The sequence below is a fragment of the Arachis ipaensis genome, chromosome B3 (assembly GCF_059453495.1).
Source record: "Arachis ipaensis isolate K30076 ecotype BB chromosome B3, ASM5945349v1, whole genome shotgun sequence".
Taxonomy (NCBI): domain Eukaryota; kingdom Viridiplantae; phylum Streptophyta; class Magnoliopsida; order Fabales; family Fabaceae; genus Arachis; species Arachis ipaensis.
In genome coordinates, this window is record NC_142438.1 from 135,777,184 (window position 1) to 135,797,808 (window position 20,625).

General features: G+C 34.6%; 2 protein-coding genes across 2 annotated transcripts; both read right to left on the reverse strand.

Annotated features, from left to right (window-relative positions):
• Positions 1 to 234: 234 nt before the first annotated feature.
• On the reverse strand, positions 235 to 4,540 carry LOC107633822 (uncharacterized). The gene is made up of 3 exons (XM_016337421.1): positions 4,016 to 4,540; positions 1,030 to 1,768; positions 235 to 938 (listed from the first exon to the last, which is right to left on the reverse strand). Exons 1-3 carry the CDS (start codon positions 4,538 to 4,540, stop codon positions 235 to 237), a joined length of 1,968 nt encoding a protein of 655 aa, XP_016192907.1.
• Positions 4,541 to 6,329: 1,789 nt separating this feature from the next.
• Positions 6,330 to 10,238, reverse strand: TMK1 (transmembrane kinase 1). The gene is made up of 2 exons (XM_016334872.3): positions 7,654 to 10,238; positions 6,330 to 7,058 (listed from the first exon to the last, which is right to left on the reverse strand). The coding sequence occupies exons 1-2, from the start codon at positions 9,983 to 9,985 to the stop codon at positions 6,529 to 6,531; spliced, it is 2,862 nt and encodes a 953-aa protein (XP_016190358.1). The 5' UTR covers positions 9,986 to 10,238; the 3' UTR covers positions 6,330 to 6,528.
• Between the last annotated feature and the right edge of the window lie 10,387 nt (positions 10,239 to 20,625).

Below are 20,625 nucleotides of genomic sequence, written 5' to 3' on the forward strand. Positions count from 1 at the left end.
TTTTACGCATCTCTCATATCCGCCCACCAGTTTTATATTGTGATAATCAAAGGGCTCTTCATATTGCTGCTAATCCAGTTTTTCATGAACGGACCAAACATTTAGACGTCGATTGTCACTTGATTCGACAAAAAGCTCAAGCTGGAGTGATGAAACTTCTTCCCATTCCTTCTTCTGGGCAATTAGCTGACATCTTCACAAAGCCTTTGTCTCCTCAACCCTTCCATCTTAATCTCAATAAGCTTGGTGTTCTCGATATGTTTCATCCTCCAGCTTGCGGGGGCGTATTAAACCATTCTCAGAAAGATTGGTCGTCATGTGACCATATCGTCGGCCCTCATCAAGGTGCTTCAGCAATTTAGGTGGCTCTAACCCTCGGATCCACTCCATCATCTGCGAAAATGTTACCGGATCCTCGCTACTGATAAGATCCAGGTAGTACTGCGACTGCTCTTGCGTCTTGGAATATGCAGCATTAACTAGGTGTCTTTTGGCTTCCTTACTCTTGAAACTGGTTGCGAAGTTGGAGGCAATATGTCGTACACAGTACACATTGTGTTCCCAGCCACACCCCTCACGCTCCAATGCGGCCTTTATTGCCGCATGCCTGTCGGATATAAGCAGCACTCCTGGCCGAGTTGCGACATGCCTCCTCAAATTGGTGAGGAAGAAGTACCATGAATCTATGTTCTCTCTTTCGACAAGTGCAAATGCGACGGGTAGAATGTTGTTATTGCCATCTTGTGCTATGCTCATGAGAAAGGTGCCTGCGTACTTACCATACAGGTGTGTTTTGTCCACTGACACCAGCGGTTTACAGTGTTTGAAAGCTTCAACACATGAAGGGAACGACCAGAAAACCTGGTGAAACATGACACTATCACGGTCTAGTGTGTTCCCAACATAGTACGGCCGCGTTTGGAGTTCAACAATTGTCCCTGGTGCGAAAATACTTGCTTAGTTAAACATGTAAAGGACTAAACGGACATTAAATAGCAAAGACCATTCGATAATAAATGCAAATAATACCTGGGACGAAAGCTTGTAAAGCATTGAGGTATCTACATAGCTGGTCATACGATTCATCCCAATCAACGTAGATCCTTGCGATTGCCTTCTGCTTCGCGTGCCAAGCCTTCTTGTAAGACACCTTGTAACCGTACGCTGACTCTACCGATCCTTGCAACACCTTTACACAAATTGTCACATCATCATGCACCATGGGGAATATGTGCTGGCAGATGACATTGCTATCTAGTTGAGCGTGGTCTTGAGACATTGAACTTGCCAAGCAACTGTGAGGCCCTTCATACTTTCGAATTTCCCAAAATCTAGAGGACCTTGTCTTTGCAACCCGTACCATCCAACGATATTGATCCCCGAACTGCTTGCATCGACATACATACCTACTTTGGTCTGACTCTACCACCTTATATTCTGCACTCCTATGGATGTTGTAGTTTTTTACTGCTAGCATCGCTGTTTCCCGGTTAAGAAATTTCAACCCAATCTCGAGCTCCATCTCTCCTGACAAAGGGTAGCTGCTCGGTCTGTCCTCTGCATTACTTGAATGCATTGCTCCAAGATTTAAGGACAGGTAGTGTGCTGGTGTGGAGGAAGATACACCACCACCTTCCGGTTCGACCCGTGTTGGAGGAACAGCATCGCCATGCAGAGGCTGCGTCTCCGGCACGGCTTCTGCCTCATCGCCACTGAAATCTTCAATCTCATCCTCGTCAGATGTATCTGCAATATCAGCATCAGAAACCTGATGGTGTATTTTGGAAAACGAATTCCAACATCGAAAACTAACTGGCAAATGTACCGGGTCGCATCAAGTAATAATAACTCACATGAGTGAGGTCGATCCCACAGGGATTGAAGGATTGAGCAATTTTAGTTTAGTGGTTGATTTAGTCAAGCGAATCAAGTATTGGTTGAGTGGTTTGTATTTGACAGAAACTAAATTGCTTGAAATGTAAAGGGAGAGGGGAAATTGCAGTAAATGAAAGAGCAAAGAAAGTAAAAGTGCTGAATCTTAAAGTGCAAGTAATGTAAATTGCAGAAACTTAGATTGCAAGAAATGTAAATTGCTTGAATTGTAAAAGGGATTGGGAGTTGGGATTGCAGAATTTAAACAAGAGGAAGTAAATTGCAACAAAACAGAAGAGTAGAATGTGGATTGAAGTAAAGTAGATCTAAATAGAAAAGTAGAAATGCTTGAGAAATTAAAACAAAAAATGACTTGTGCTTAAATTGCAGCAAATTAAAAGAAGTTGAAGATCTCATGAGTGGAAGAGACTAGAAAACAAGTCTAGATCTCAAATCCTTCCTTGATCCAACAAGAGCAATTGCAAAAGAAATAAAGAAAAGTAAATTGCAGAATTAAAGAGAAGATGAAGCAGTAAAGTAAACAGAAATGGAAATTCAATTATGCAGAGAAAGTAAACAAGAGATCTCAAGGTGAGATTGAAACAGAAGTTCTTCAATTCTTCACCCAAGATCAAAAGTAAGAAAAGTAAAGAGTGCTCAAGCAAGAACAAGGAAGAAGAGAGATCAATTCTCCTTCCCAATTCTCTAAGATCTAAATTCAAAAGTAAAAGCTCCAAATGAAAATGAAAAATTAAAAGGGAAAATTCAAAGTAAAGTCTAGAGGTCATAATTACATCAAACTAGCTCCTATTTATACACTTTCTATTCTTAAATTTTGGAATTTGGATGGGCTTTTGATTTGGTGAAGAAATGAATTAAGTTGGATTTTTAATTCAATTTTTCAGCCCAAGTGCACCTCCCAGGGGCAAGCTCAGTTGGAAAACCAAACTGAGCCCCCAAGTGTTGCCGTCCGTGTCATTTGGTGCGCCAGCCTCCCTTGGTCATGTGCGTGACACTAGAGCTCAGTTGGAATTTTGAACTGAGCTCTCCATGTCCTGGCCGTGTCATGGGGTGCACAAGGCTCCTTGGTGTGTCAAAGTTGTGCGCCAAAGTGAGGGGAGATGGGGGAGAGTAGTGCTCAATTGGGAAAATCAACTGAGCTCCCCATGCAGCGCCTTGCTCTTGTCTTCAAGGTCCCAGGTTCAACTCTTGGTGGAGGCAAATGGAGATAATTTCCTTGGAAGAGTAGAGAGTAAGGAGTGCTTCTACAAGGAAGCTCCAGGTTCGAGCCTTGGGTGAGCCCTTTTGGCTTATTTTCTTTGCACAAGGAAAAACGCTCTTCCCTTGTTCTCCATGGAGCTCCCAGGTTCGAATCCTTGCCAAAGCCTTTTGGCCTATTTTCCTTGCAAGGCAATATAAAGTAGCGCTCAGTTAATTAAAGCAATTGAGCGCCCTTGGTGAATGCTTTTTGGTGAATGCTTTTTGTCTAATTTCCCTTGCAAGCTAGGTAGCGTGAGGTTCCGTATTCGAACCTTGGGGAAGGCTTTTTGGCCCATTTTTCCTTGTTTTCCTTGCAAGGAGCGTTCCTTGCTTCCCTTGGGCCATGAGTTCGAAACTTGGTGGCTTCATTCCTTGGAATTTTGCTTTGAATTTATTCTTGAAAGAGCCCGATAAAGCTCACTTAGTGAACTGAGCCTTATGTTGTTTCCTTGCTTTTTTTTGTGCTCAGTTAACTAATTGAACTGAGCTTGGTGCCTTGCTTTCTCCCATTTGTCCTTGTGAAGCTCAGTTTGCTTTCTCAACTTAGCTTTCACTCTTCTTTGATTTTTGCCATGCTTTTTCTTTCCTTGGGCACGCTTCTTAAGCAACGCTTTCTTATTTTCTTCTTTTCTTCACCTACAAATAATCAAAACAACCAATCAAAGTATCACCAAATTCACAAGGTTTACAAATCATTAAAAATCAATTAAATTTAGCTTAAACCTTATGATTTAGCATCAATTAAATGGTGGTTGTTTGATTCAAAGAAGTCATGCATTTCCATTCCAAATTACTTACTTATAATGCAAGAAAGTGCATAAAACCAAATAAAAACAAAGAAAAAGGCTAGTGAAACTAGGCTAGGATGACTTGTCATCAGAACCCTATCGACCCCAACATGTGTAGAAGGGGCGGGGCGTGCTCCACGAATACCTACATTTTGTTCCTGCGGAACGAACACGTTGAAGCTTGGACTTGGGGCCCTACTGGTATCCCGAGCCGGAACAAAATCAGCTGCCCCATGATTTCTGACCCCCTCCACATTATTCGAACTGGACGAGCTTCCACCAATATCCTGAAAATGCAGACAAAGCTCCAACAAATAGATGCTTCCTATGCTGCGATGATAAGAAAACATCATCGACACATGCTGATCAGATTTTATCTGCATTTTTTGATAGGAAAACGAGTTGGTCACTGCAACCGGCATCCTGTAAGTTAGCTTCCTGATTTCTTTTTTTCCAACCATTCTGGTATGTATCAGAATCAGATTTTTCAACTCTTGCAACGATGTCTGTGGCGGAATCATTATCCACATTGAATCGTCGCAAACGAATGTAATACCTTCTGCTGTATGAGAAATTTCACCGTTTGGGTATATAATCACGTAAACGTTCCCCGAAGCCATACAAATAGCAAACAAATCTTAATACCAGAAAATTTTTAAGAAAGAAAGAGGGTGAAGAGGTTGAGAGCAATTTTCGAGAGTGAGAGGAGAGTGAAGAGAATGACTTTTTTCGGGTCATCTAGGAGCGTTTATATAGGCAAATTCTGGTCCCAATTCGTGGCTGATACACGTGAAATGCACCAATTCGTGACCGCCGCCCCTGGTTTCCCCATTTTGTGGATGGCAGCCACTAAATGACTATTCCTCCATTTCATGTGCGTCGGAGTTAAATTGGACCCTGCAGCTGTCCCCTCCATTTCGCTGGCGCCAGTGGTGAGTTGGTAGGCAACTTCATTTTGTGGGCGACGAGCTTGAGTTGGGCATGTGTATTTAGAAGAAAAATTCAAACCATGCGTATTCCTGGAATTAAAGTATTTTCCACGTTTAATTATATAAAAAAGCCCCTAAACCTAAGCCAAACAAAATACAATATTGTTAAGTGGCGCCTTCTGCAATGCACCTCATAAGCGGATTTTAAATTCCCATCGTACCCTTAATTGCTGCCTCTAATCCTCCATTATCATTGATTCATTTCTAACCAGTTCTCTTTCCCTTGCAGTATTTCTCAATCTTCGTCTCTGTTTCCCAGCTTCATTCATTTTAAATTTTATTATTACACGAATATGGATTAGGTATTATCCGAATTTAAATTTTATTGTATTTGTATGTCTGATTCATATATTTTTACTCCACAGTATATTGTAGTAATGTTGAATATACAGTTTCATTTGTTTAAAAATTTGGTAACATAATTCAATTCTTTGGTTAAAAAAAATAAGCAAAAAAAAAAAAAAAAATCTAAACTGCGATCGTACATATTTTACCCTTTTCATATTTGATATTTTCTAGACATAAAAATCTTACATGAAATGTAACCAAGCAAAAGAATATCTCACACTAAAGAACATAAAAGGTTAGAATATATTGTATTCATTTGATTCGTTTGCAACAACGACGAGTGAGTAACGCTGCAAATTAAGGATGATAAAATGAGTATTGGACTATTGGTCCAGCCACGTGTTACGTCTTACGTGTAGACTATAGATCTTTCAATTTTTTTTTGACAATAGACCATGCGTCCATGCCCATCTTTCATGTATGGTCACCATGTGATAAAAACACTGAAAGATTAATTTTATTCATAAGTAAATTTATTGTTCTAAAACTTTCATAAATAAAAATAATTAATAGCTTATTCATCTTTTTGTGTATAAAAGTTAATTTCAGTAACTTTATATAAAAATAGTAGTTTACTTCTAATTTAGTGTGAAGTGTGACATGACATGTTCCCCTTAACACTTTATTTTGTTTGGTAAACTTTCCCCCAAACACATGAAAATTACTAAAGCAACTTTTGGAAACCCTTCTTCGGAAATGGTGAAGCTGAAGTCTCTTTTTGGATGGATAACCACTTGCTTCCTTTTTACCAAGAGAGGTAGGCATGCAAATGCAATGCAGCAAGCAACAAATATTCAAAGCTTTTCCTTAACTACTTCTACACCTGCCTAATTTGTCTGCTTCACAAATTCATGCTCAATTCAAAAACTGCTTAACATGCGCCAGATTCCCCGGAACCATTCAAATTGATGGCTACCTTACAAAGTCATTAGTTAAGTTATTAGGATTCAGAGGCACAGCAACCAAAATAGAATATCTCTATCTCATATAATTGTTACACAAATTGTAGATTTTTTCATTTTAAGAATCCATTGGTTAAAAAGAATGTCATACCTAAAGTTAACCGAGGGAATTTGGCAGTAAATCTCCTTAAACAAATGCTGGGGAGGTACAAGATATACCGTGGAAGAAGTTACAGTTACTACAGTTACACCATGAAACATGATGGAACATGTTCATATAAGAAAAAGCCAGCAAGAAGCAAAGAAAATGATGAACCAAAAATACACACTACAAAACCACAATTAACATTATTTACAGCCAAACATGAATCACCTCCCATCTGCTGAGGTGAAAGATTCGGCGAATCCGTAAGGACGGGTAGGTATGCTTGTCTGCGTGTTGTCCAAGCTTGGTAGGAGCGAAGAAGACGACGACTCCATTTGGCTTCCACCTTCGTAAGCCTGCCATTTCTTAAGCGCTTGCGGCAAAGACATGTCGAGGTCAATGCCGTATATGTCTTCGGGGTTCTGATCAGATGGTTTCCAGAGTTCTACAAGAGAAGCAAGCACGTTGACAGCATGACCCATGTCAGGCCTTTGATATGGCTCCCTCGCACAGCAGTGGCCGGCTAGCTCTGCCACGGTGTGTACACTAGCCAGCGTTTCCTCGTCAAGCTCGATTGTGGGGTCAATGGCCTTTCGGAATGTGTCCTTGTTTATGTACATTCTGCGGAACCATGTAACGAGGTGCACACTATCCTCCGGCTGGGTCTCGTCAAGTGCTCTTCTTCCGGTTAATAGTTCCATCAATATCACACCAAAGCTGAACACATCAACCTTGGTTGTGACTCGGCCGGTAACTGAAAGAAGAAAGCAATACACTTGCCAGTGTTAAGACTTCCCCGAAAATCACTTATTACACAATAAAGATGAAACTCAGCTTGTGAAGTTTTGATATTAAAGAACAATAAAAATCAGAACAAACACATTCAACCATTCAAGTTGGTATCACCAAGCCAGGAGTCTCATCATTTCTACACACCAGCAATTGCATTCTCTTATTTAATTGCATTGAATTGACCAAACGTTGACTTAGTTGATATAAGAAAAACACGTCCATACTCCTTACCAGTTACTACGTTGCTAAAATTAAAGGAAAGTCGCCACTCGCCAGTTGCTTATAAAGAATACTGAATGCTAGCTTACCATAGTCCCATAATAAGTTGATCAAACTTTTTATAACATTTTTCCTAAGATGCTTGGCCATTGAATTGATATGCATAGGAAGTAACCCACATTTATGGCAATCAGCAAACTAAACCATAGCAATATCTAGATCATGATCAGATTGTCATACTCATTGCTTGGCATTAATACAAAAATCGACCTAGCACACAAAGAACTTGCAACAACAATGGAAGTTATATACTATTTTTTCAGTAAAAAGAAAAATACCTGCATATTCTGGAGCCAAATACCCAAAAGTTCCTGCAATTCTTGTTTCTATTGAAGCCTTGCCTTCTGGAGCAAGTCGCACAAGACCAAAATCTGCAACCTTTGCCCTCATATCATCTCCAAGGAGAATGTTTGAAGGCTTTAAGTCCCTATGTATGAAGCTTTGATGGGCCAAGCTATGAAGATACTCGACAGCCCTTGCCACATCCAATGCAATGGTTAATCTTCTATTCCACTCCAACGGCTTTAGTCCTTCTTCTAACCAATTAAAAAGATGCCTACTTAACGTCCCCTGAGGCATGTACTCATACACAAGAAGCTTCTCATTCCCATCCAAGCAGTAGCCGAGAAGCGAGACAAGATGCCGGTGGCGAACCTTAGTCAAAACAGCAATTTCAGACTTAAATTCTGCCGCCCCCTTACCGGATATTGCTCCAATCTCCATTCTTTTCACTGCAATTTTTGTGCCATCATGTAATTCACCTTTATAAACTGTTCCAAAACCTCCTTGCCCCAATATATTTTGCTCACTGAAATTGTTAGTGACATTCCTCAGGACTTGTATAGAAATGACCATATTTCCCGCTTCGACCATCTGGATATCCCTTCCTTCGCTGCCAGGCACAGTTTGCGATTCACTAACATTACCAACACTGACACTTGAACCCGCAACAGTTATCTTCACACTTTCATTGTCCGACCCAGAATGACGAGGGTGGACAACTAGCTCACGCGGACTCTGCACCTTGCTCAGCCGTTTCTGCTTCATCCTATACAAGCAGAAAGCCAATAAAGCAATCAAAGCAATCAACAATACACCTCCAACCACAGCAATAACAATCACTAGTACATGCGAAGACTTCTTTTGGCCACCATTCCCTTCTATTGTGTTTGGAGCAGTTGAATTTGGAGACGAACCTGGAGGGGACGGGCTAGGCTTATCCTTCCCTATATCCTTGTTACCACTTATGGTAACAGCTACACTGCTCTTAAACTTTGGAACATTCCCATAAAGCTGATTGTTTGCAACATTCAGCTGAGTAAGAACAGGAAGAGCAGCTAGCTCCTCAGGGATTGGACCAGTCAGGTTATTATCAGCAAGAACCAACCTTTGCAGTGACTTGAGTGATGCAAAATCGGGCGATATCGTGCCGTTAAGCCCCATCTTCTGAAAATTAATAACTGAAATGTTCCCATTACTACAAGTAATCCCAATCCAATCATTACAAGGATCATTCCCTTTCCAATTCTCAGCAAACCTTTGGGGATAACCCATAGACCTAACAATAGAAAGTAGAGCATTCACTCTGGAATCACAATTACCGGGTTTAGTCAAACAGAAACTGTTCAAACCACTCATATCAACTACAACACCAGAACCAAACACAGGAACTGGACCCTGCAACAAGTTATTAGTCAAGTTCACGACTTTGAGCGACTTTAGGCTCTGCAGAGAGGGAGGGACAGGACCCGTGAAAGAGTTATCCCTCAAGCTCAAATCTTCCAAGTGTTGGAAGCCAGAAAAATCGGGCAAAGGCCCAGAAAACGAGTTCTGGTGCAACCAAACCTGCGTCAGTGACGTCATGTTCTGCAAAACATCAACGTCCCCACCAAGCTTCGCATCACCCTTTTGCCCGTTCATCCACAGAGTCTGAAGTTCCAAACTGGAAAACCCCGAAGGCAACGTACCCTCGATGCTGTTTATCGCTAAATGCAAATGGCTCAACCCGGGAAACACGTCAGAGTTGAAAAAATCTGGGATTTTTCCAACTATGTTAGCGCTATTCGCTGAGAAGTTCTGAAGCGCCGAAGCGTTCTGCAGAGACAGAGGAATCTGCCACGCCTGAAAAGGGTTGTCGTCGATTTCCACCGCCTGAAGCTGTGACATTCCGGCGAAGAAACCTGCAGGAATGGAAGTGAAGCCATTGTTACTCAGAATAAGGACTTGGAGCGAACCCAACCCGGATAGGTCCGGTAGTGGACCCGAAATGTTGTTGAACTGAAGCTCAAGGCGCTCCAACTGGGTCAGGGTTTGGAGGGTGTTGTTGGGAATTGTGCCATCAAGTCCTTGGCGTCCGATTTGGATCCGGGTGACCCGGTTGGAATCGGAGCAGGAGACGCGACTCCATTTGCATGGGTTCGGGTCGGACCAGCCAAGTGATTCGGGTGGGTTTAGTGCATGTTTGAGTGCTAGCATTGCTTGTGCGTCTGGGAAGGCGGGTTGGGAGTGGGTAAGGAGGATTAAGGAGAGGAAGTGGAAGCCACATAGGAAAATGGGTAAAGTTTTGAGCTTTGTGGTTTTGGAGTTGTAGGTGGTTTTCTTCTTCCTCATGGCGGTGCTATTGAGTGCAGAACTGGGAAGAGAAGTAAAAGAGAAGAGAGAAAGAAAGGTGGTGCTGATTGCTGATAACGGTGCGGATTGGGCATTGGGATGGGGGAAGTGTGTAATAACTCACAAGTGATGTGTGCCAAATGAGAACCAATATTTTATTATTTTTAATATAATTTCTTACTGAACTCTCGAGAGAAATACCGATTCTTTTGAGAAAATTTTCTCTGCTTCCAATAAATGAATCTAAGAGCATAAACTAAATTTTATTGATAGAAAAATAAATATGTGACAGAAATGGAAATTAGCTGTTGAAAATAATATTTTGTTTTGAGTTGCATGCACATGGGGGTTGGGACCACAGTTGGGCTGGCATTGACTCATATGACATTGCAAAATGGCTGGAAATCACTGGCTATGATTCTCGCCGAGGGGTCCATTCGCCCAACTTGGGTTCCTTTCATTTTTTGCACTTCCCTTCAATTTGTGAAGCACAAAAGAGTTCCATTTATTAAATATTTGCTGAAATGGCCTAAGTGTGAAGGTGAATCCAAAGTTCCAATGATGTATAATTGACATGAAACTTTCGTTTCATATTTCGTCAATTAGTAAAGAAAGGGAATGGTGATGAAATATAGTCTGTGTTTTTCTTATTAGGGGGATTAGATGCATCATGCATGTGCGTCTCTGCCCCTATTACGGCACCAACATGATCATTAAAAAGTAATGATACTTGTCATTGTCAATAGATTACATCCTTGTGTCTTAAAAAGAATTACAGACTTCCACATGTTTATCTACCTCTCTTTTTATTTTTCATTTTAAATAAAAAATTAAATACTACCAAAATATTATTCGAGCATCATCGAGGCTATCAGCTGTTTGACATTTTCGTTTGTAATCTCTTGTATAAACTGCTGGGATGTCTATATTTTAATCTTCTCAAGTTAGTAGTTCTAAGCAAGACAAATATTATTTAATCGTGAACATTTTTGACATTTTTTCTTTACACATTCAAAAATGTTTACCAGATATATCTCAATTAGCTAGGTGTTACAACTAGGGGTGTTTAAATCCAAACCGATCCAAATTAAACCATTCATTCAATTTGATCTAAATCGAAAACCGATTAAAACCGCACTAATTCGAATTTGATTTGATTCTATTTTTTGTAAACCGCTTGATTGGATCGGATTTCGGATTTACTTTTCATAACCGATCCAATCCAATTCAAACCGCACAATATGCTATAATATTATTATTTTATTATTATAGTTACAATTATACTTATAATATGTTCAATTTGTTATACATTTTTCTATTATTCTTGTATTATTATTATTTAATAAATATTTTATGTTAAAAATGTTATTTATTTATTTATTTTAACTAACCTATAATTTTATTTCTATTGTTATGTTATCCTTAGTTTTTTAAGATATTCTTAAGACTTGTTATGTCATTGTTGATTATTTAAAATTTGATGTTGAGACTTGTTATATGTAATTAATTTTTTTTATTTAAAAAACTGCAAATCCAAACTGATCCAAACCGCTTGTAATCGGATCGGATCGGATTTCCAAAAAAATTTCATCCAATCCAAACTGCACCGCACATAAATTAAGCGTTCGGATCGGTAACTTTTTTCCTTAAAACCGAACTAAACCGCACAGCAAACACCCTAGTTGCAACTTTGTGAAAGGGTGTTGACTCTTTTTTCCGAGAGTAGTTAACATCTGTATTTCTTCACTTTACAAAAATTCAACACAAAAAGATGACATATTATGCATAATGAAAATTCTTTTCCATTAAATCTGAAATCAATGTAAAATGTGAAGGACACAATGAAAATTCTTTTCCAATAAGCATGTTACAGAGTAACTCTTACCCTAATAATAAAGTTCAAACATATATGTTAAAAAAAACACAGATGTTATGTTAATTTTATTGTAGTTGAAAAATAAAGGTCATTTTAGAATAATATAACCCAATCAAATTTTATGTAAAATTATATATGTGGATAACTGCATTTCTCTGCTAGATCCCTCAATGGCATAATCTTGAAGGCGAAGCTGTCTACATTTTAAATTGTCTATTTAAAAGCTTTTGTTATCTAATTTTTTATTTTCTTACCGGTGACTTGTTTGTTATCTAGTTTTTTATTTTCCTTTTTCTTAAGACAAATATTCTCGTGTAATTGTTTATGTGAAGGTGATTGTTAATAGTTGTTAGATAATTTGATATATTTATTTAAATTATCATTTAATAGTCATCAATTATCAACTTCACTTAAACATAAATATATTTAAATTTTAATCTTTTTTTCTTAAGTACAATTGGTCATGTCCGGAGAAGTTACCAAATCTGAATAAAAACAAGGCTGAAGGGACAAGATACAATAAAATGACAAACCAGTGTTTAAAGCATTTTTATAACCTTTTTTTAGCAAGAGATTTTACAAGAACAATGAGTGAATGACTCAAATATGTATCTTTGTTGAGTATAACTAAAGTCTTTAGTACATGTCTCTATCCTTGATATAAGGCTAAGGGTTTAAAAAAATATTTTTTTTTTGTATGGACACCAAAAAATAATTTAAAGTTAAGGATAAAATATTTTTTTTTTTATTTAAGAGTAAAGTCTAACCTATTTCATCCTTAACTAGGAGGTTGATCAATAAGTGGAACTCTGGTGAGGTAATATACTGTAAATTTAAAGGTAGAGTAAATATGACCCGGTTTTTTTTTTTTTTTTTTTAGCAGAATATGACGGAGTGTTTTTTTCTTGGTCTTGAATATGAGGCAGTTTGAGTTGGTTGTTCTCACTTTGGGCTTAACCCAATGATCTTTGGGCTTCACTTGAAAACTTAATTAAGACTATATCATTACTTCCAGAACATCGAAAATGAAGTTGTGTTATATACTGGTCCAGCCCCTCTCTCTTTCCCAAAACTTTGATTCGCCAAATAAGAGTGCCTGACAAAAATATAACGGTCAATTTTATAATGGCTATGAATTGATCTCTAAATTTTGTTTAATTTGTTTTTTATATTAAATTTTAAATTTAAAATAATTTATTTTTATATTTTTAAATTAAATATTAATTCTTAATTTTTTTGATAAGTTAAGCATCACATTTTAAGTATCATAACAATAATCAAATATAAAAGAGAAAAATAGGGGAAAAAAAATCTTGAATGGGAATAACATTATTTTTTGGATCATTTCATCCAAACGTAATATTTGTATTCACTTTCCATGTTTTACAATTTACACAATATTGAGTCTCACAAAATTTCTCCATATCTCCTATTATATTATTACTAGTACTTTTATTCGTAGTAATATTATGAGAATATAAATTTTTTTAATTTACGGTTTATTTTGTTCTGAGAGTATATCATGCATGGTACAAAAGATTTATAAAATAAAACTACTTTTACAAAAAAAATTGTAGGTTGACAAAAGTTTTTGGCTAAGAAGACTAAGATATTTGTAGATAAAAAATTAAATAATAAAATTTTTAGTTATTATTTTTATATGAAAAAGTCTATTTTTATTAATAATTAATTTTAACATTTGTTATCTAAAATTTAAAACAATTTAACGTATATACTTTTACATTTAATTAGGTGTTAACTGTTAAATCTGTTGCACAAATAGAAATAATTAATTTTTATACTTGCTATTTAAAAATAATATTTTTTGTATAATTAAATATTAGCATAAAAAATTATACTAATAGTTATGAAATTAACTCAAAATTAATTTTTTAAAAACAATTGAATCTTGAATTTAACTTTTAATTATAGCATTAGTATTCTCTCCAAATTATATGTAATAAATATTTAAAAGAAGAGAAATAAAAATATAGATTAAAAAGATAAGCGGTGAAAATTTAAAACTAAATAAAATAAATATGTATATAATAACAATAATAATAATATTTTTTATTTAAATTATATTATTTTGTTAATTTTGTTTTCTGTAGACAAGAAATGTAGAAAAAGTAGAGAATGAGAGAAAAGAGAGAGAAAGATAAAAATGAAGAATGAGAGTGAGAGTGAGAGTTTGTTACTTTTAGAAGAAAAATTTTTATTTTAATTATAAAAAAAATATCAAATAACATATTTTGATTTGTCAAATTACTAATATAAAATATAAATTATATATAGAGTACAAATAGTAGAGAAAAATAGAAAAATAGAAAGAGGTAGATGAGAGAATTTAGAAGGGAAGTTTATTAATTTTGAAAAAAATATTTTCTCTCAATTTTAATAAGAGAGTGTCATGTGATACATAATATAGGTATATTTTAATTTTAATTTTAATATTTTAATTTTAATTTTAATGCAATTAAAGAATGTTATGTTGCACATTTTGATTGTCAAATTAGTAATTAATCATTGATATTGATAATGATATATAAAATAGATAGAGTAATTGAAAGAATGAGAGAAATAAGAAAGAAAGAGGAAGGAGGGGAGATCTCTTTAATTTTGGAGGGAAAGATTTGATTTCAATTGCAATGATGGAGTGACATGTGGCACATTTTGATTGTAAAATTAGTAAGGAAAAGACAAGAATTATTTAATTTTGGAGAGAAAGATTTGATTCCAATTGCAATAAGAAAGTGACATGTGACACATTTTGGTTGTAAAATTAGAGATATATAATAGATTATTATTATTATTATTATTATTATTATTATTATTATTATTATTAATTTTACAACTAAAATATGTCACATATCACTTTTTTATTACAATTAAAATCAATTTTTTCTCTAAAATTAAAGAGCTATCTCCTCCTCTCTCTCTCATTTGTTCTATCCCTTTCACTTCTTTACCTACTCTATCTCTCTTGTATATCATTATCAATAACTAATTATAAATTTGACAATTAAAATGTACAATATGACGTTTTCTAATTACGATTAAAATTAAAATATTAGAATTAAAATATAATTATATTATATTACTAATTTAACAACCAAAATATATCACATTACTCTCTCATTAAAATTGAGATAAAATATTTTTCTCCAAAATTAATAAATTTTATTTCTTCATCCGTCTCTTATGTCTAATTTACCTCTCTCTCGTTTTCCATTTTTCATTATCATTTCCACTCTATATATAAATATTATATTACTAATTTGACAAATTAAAATATATTACGAATCATTCTTTCGTTACAATTAAAATAAAATATTTTCTCCAAAATAAACAAATTCTCTCTCCTTCTTCTTTTTTATCCTTCTCTCTTTTATCTCTAATTCTCTATCTCTCTCAACATTTTTGTTCTATAAAAAACAAAATTAATAAAATAATATAATTTAAATAAATTTATAAAATTTTAAAGAATACATTAGATTTATAATTAAATATAATAAATAATCCCGTAAGATTATTCAAATAATAATAATAATAATAATAATAATAATAATAATAATAATTATTATTATTATTATTATTATTATTATTATTATTATTATTATTATTATTATTATTATTATTATGCATAAATTTTTAGTTTTATTTTTATTTATCTTTTCACCGCTTATCTTTTTAATCTATATTTTCACTTTTCTTCTTTCGAATATTTATTATATATAATTTTTAAAAAATACTAATGTTGTGATTAATAATTAGAATCTGTTTGGTTGGTCGGTTATCGGACGATTCGGGTTGGAATCCTGGAAAATGGTAGGGGCTCGTCAGGTCGTGGACTTCCGGCAAGGAGTGTGCGAGGTCCTGAGCACTATGTGAAAAGGGGTATTACCTGCAAAGACACTCCAACGCTCTTGTCAGTAAGTGTGCAAGCGAAAAGGGGTGATGTGATATGTGACGTACCTTGGGGGAAGGGTAAATCCTTCCCCTTATATACTGTGTCAGGGGTGGACCCTACAAGGACAGACCCACTTTTCCGGGACGTTCTCCTACAGCTGTGAGTGAGCTGTCTAGGACGCGTGTCTGGGTTGGTTGTGGGGCGCCTCACCCGTGACCGTCCGGGTCGGGTGACGCCCGGGTCGGGCCGACCCATGGAGGGTTTGGGTCAGGCCGTAACAGAATCAAGATTCAATAATTTTAAAAAAATTAATTTTAACTTAATTTTATAGCTATTAATATAAACTTTTTGATACTAATATCTAACTATATTTTTATATATAAAAAAATATTATTTTTAAATAACAGATATAAAATTTAATTATTTTTATTTGTGCAAAATTCAATTAAATATAAAAGTATACGCATTAAATTCTTTTAAGTTTTGGATAATGAATGTTAAAATTAATTATTAGTAAAATTTTAAATTCTTTTACATGAAAATAATAACTAAAAAATTTATTATTTGATTTTTTTTCTATCTATGAAGATCCTAATCTTCTTAACCGACAAAAATTTTTGTCTCAAACAATCTTTTTGTAAAAATAGTTTAATTTTATAATTTTTTTCCTATCATAATCTATAATGTTAAGGATGTATCTTTTTCAAATTCCAATAGTGTGGGTGCAAATCATTGTTGCAAATACGAAGTGAGCTCCAGCAGAGAACCAAACACCATGCAAAGAAAGACACAAGCATGATATAGAATAATATATAGTAATATTATTCATGCTTTGTGATTTCACCATAGAGAATAGACAAAGGTAGATAGAAAAAATACTCCCCCATTATAACATATAGAATAATCGACTTTAACTATGTCAACATTGAAAAAAAAAGATGTGGCTTACAGATACAACTTGACTTTGAATTGTAAACAAAGAAGAATTCCTCAACACACATGGCATCATATGATGTCATGCATAACACAATAAATAGAAATTGAAGCAAGCAACTATATATATACTTTGATTCGAGATTTCACCACTTATGGTATTTCCCTAATTAAAAATATTGTTCCTCTTTTGTATCCTATTATGTATCCATCTAAGGCATAGATTCTATGTACCAATAAGAATCTTTAAGGTATAGTATTTCAACCGTTTATGCACTGATCATGTTTGGCCATATCATATGCCAGTAAATTAAAGCATAGTAGTCAATCATCCAATTGATGTTCATATAAATGCTCTAAGCACCAATAGTGTTTTATCTTTTATCCCAATTGAACAATTGTTTTAATGGTGTCTGACCAATATTGGTTTAATTTAAAGGCCTAAGGTTCAAAATTCAAATTTAATCAGAACTCAAAGAAGCGTATTAGGAAAGCCCTCCAATTGATGATTGGAATAATGAACATATTTATGTATGTGTTTGACAGTAAGATTGAATTTATATTGGAAAAAGACATGGCTATGAATGAATGACTAAGCCTATAACCTCTGGTGGGCTCTTACTAATCAGCACTAACTACATCTTTGTGGTAAAATTAAAAAAAATGTAAAGTAATTGAAGCATAGGAATATATTAATGGTCACCAACTAAGTGGAACTACGAACTTACTTAAAAAATATCAATATCATTAAGAACTGTAATTATCACTAGAGAATTATTATGTATTATCATCTTCTGCACTAATTAATGCTTATTGCTGTTGATTACATGCTATATTGCTATGCATTTTTTATTTTGAAGAAATTAAATTAAAATACTAATATATTTAAATACAAATTATGTCTACTTCTCTAAATATATATTATATGTATTGTTTAAGTAAATAATAATTCAAAAATGGACTAATTTGAGGCAGTAATGGAGGCAAAGGTGGTGAAAGGAGTGTGTGTTGGGAACTGCACTAAGCTGCGGAGACATGGACTTGTCTCTAACTGCCATGACCAAAAGTTGGAGTGTCACTTGGTCACGTGCCATTTCTGTGATCGAGAGTAAAAGGAAAAAGAAAGTATAGGCATGAAACATGAAACATGTAAGTTGTAACACTAATCTTTTGGCTTTGGCACTGTATCCTAAAATTTATAATAATAAGGTACTGTACCTTTGTATTGTTTATTCTTGTGACTAATTTCGATTGGACTAAGATCAAACACACGTGGATACTATGATATGTTGACACTACATTGGGTTAGTATTTTTTTTGAATTAAAAATAAGAATATTTGTCTTGATCACACACTATTAGAGTCACTAATCTACTTTGAACATGTGCTTAGGCCTTAATGGGGCTAGTTAGTAGGTAAAGCATTTGCCTCTAGCCTAGGAGTTCTTTCAGGTACAAACTATATGGAAATTGTAAAATTTGCATTGATTTGAGGAGCCTATGTGAGTATTCTTCCTCCACCATCTCCAACTTTATAAGACTAATCCTCTTTGAACATGTGCTTAAGCTTCTAAAGCCAAATTAAAATATAATTTTAACTTTGGCTGTTTCAACAAAAATGCCAGATGCAGGATCCAATTTGTGCATAAAAATATTCTAACATAAAGTGCTTTTTGTATGATAACTCTAGTTTTTTATACACCTTGCCTTGTCAGCCCCATTAGATAAGTGCTTCCCTTTCATGTACTTTCTATATTATAATATTTATTGGCTTTTATATGGTTTCATTTTTCTTTCTAATCTAACTAAATTATTCTTTTGTAATTGCGTAGTTGGTGCCTTCAAGATTACATTGAAGCATAATCCTGACACATTATACAGTAAACGAACAAGAAAAAAAAAATCTTACAAAGAGAGAACCTTAAGTAATTGATCACAAAACTGGCTTAAGAACCAACTTAATTTATAAGAAGATTTATTCCACCTAATCCGTATATTGATAGGAACATAAAGGTTGAAATAATACTTGCTTTTGTTTTAGACTCTCTAGTTTGTAGGAGATCATCCGTACAGGGACAATAATGTAAATTTGATCTTATTATTACACTAAATAATTTGAAACTCTGCTAACATCCGAGAATTTAAGATATTTTGCATTTTAATAGAGAGACACAAGCAAAATTATTTGCTAATTTCTTTTATGAAAATTATAGAGATTGGTGGGATTAAATAATATTCTGTCATATCATTCTACCAATTTTATTTTGGCAGAAAATAGTATAAATTTTGAGAAAGATTAATGAGTGTCTATTTTATAAATGTTCTTAAGATGATCAATTTGTATTTATATAAAAAAAAAATTGATAACATTTCAGAACACATGCCTAAAGTCCAATTGGTCCCTGAGGTTTAGTAACTTTAAAAATGTGTGAGGGCGGTTTTATTTATTTATTTTTTAAATGGATTTGTTTTATATTTGAAAAGAATCACAATTGAATATGATGAATACCCATAACCCACCAGATAGATTTAAAAGCTTTTGAATTTATTCTCAAATCACATCACTATTTTATCTTATTTTTTTATTAGCACATTCCTCTATTGACCCTGTACAAGGAAGTGTTTATGATTGAAAAGATAAACATGTCATATGATTATTTGCGAGAGCATTATTGTATAGGAGAACCGTTGTGATTGCAATCATGTGAATCCATGTTGGTATGCGTACAATATACCAATGGCTATGTAATTATAAGCAGGGATTTTATATACAAATGTGACTTCCAAAAAATTCTGTTCACATTTTGCATAGAGGTCTAATATAAGTCACTTTTTTTTTTTTGTGAAGAGCCATGAATGTTTATAGCTTAGCATGATGGATTTTGTGAGACCCATCTATTTCAGATCTAATAAATGGGATGAGAACTCTGGCGTGGCTGAAATTATAGATCAAAGGAAGAAGAAAAAAAGGGAGCAAAAACATTGGACCCTATATGGCTATGATGATGCTATAATTTCGTGCGTGGAATAATGGACCATCCCATTAGCAAAAATGTCAGTTTAATGATGGAGATTGAAGGCCATGTATGGTAATCTCTTTTAGTGAACCTTGTTGTGTTTCAATTTGGCCTCACAAATCCTTCTACATAATCTTAGTATTATGTAATGGCTAAGATTGATGTCCTTTTCCAAGAACAAAGAATCACACATGTTCAATTGTAAGATTGGTTTATTCGGAAAAACAGTGGCCAAAATTTGATGAAAATGATTAGAGCCAATGACAAGTAACTATATATACTATACTCAATCAAGACCATGCTTAATTACTTTGAGAAATTTTATTATGATTATCTCTTTTACAGTTAAATGTGAAAGACAAAGGGAATAATTAACTGGGCAGGAAAATTGCAAGGAATAAATAAAGCTAAAGAAAAAAGGTGTGATAATAATTGATGATATAAAAATGTTATTATTGTTAAGAGAGGAAGGACATGTGGTGTATTATTTATTATTAGGGGAGTGGGGTTGTTAAAAAAATAATAGGAGATCCGAAATTAAAGAAATGAATGATGTTATATGTTATAGTAGCATAGCATAGGAAAGTGGCATAGTGTAATATAATGGTGGACGTGATGGATGGAACCAAATATATATGAAATGAAACTACTGAAAGCTGACCCCATGCACTATATGGTCTATGACTCTATGGAGTTATCTGAACGCACTTTTGAAGTGGGAAAGAGAGAGACTTTGAGAATCTTTGGTGGGAAAAATAAGAATAATAGCTTCACTACTGTTAGCTTGTTTTTGCTTCTATCTCATACTGTGTCCTCAATTCAATCAACTCACTTGAGGTTTCAATTCTCAGGAAACCCCAAAATTTTGGAAAGGATGTGCAGTCCCTCACCCTATTTGATCGAAT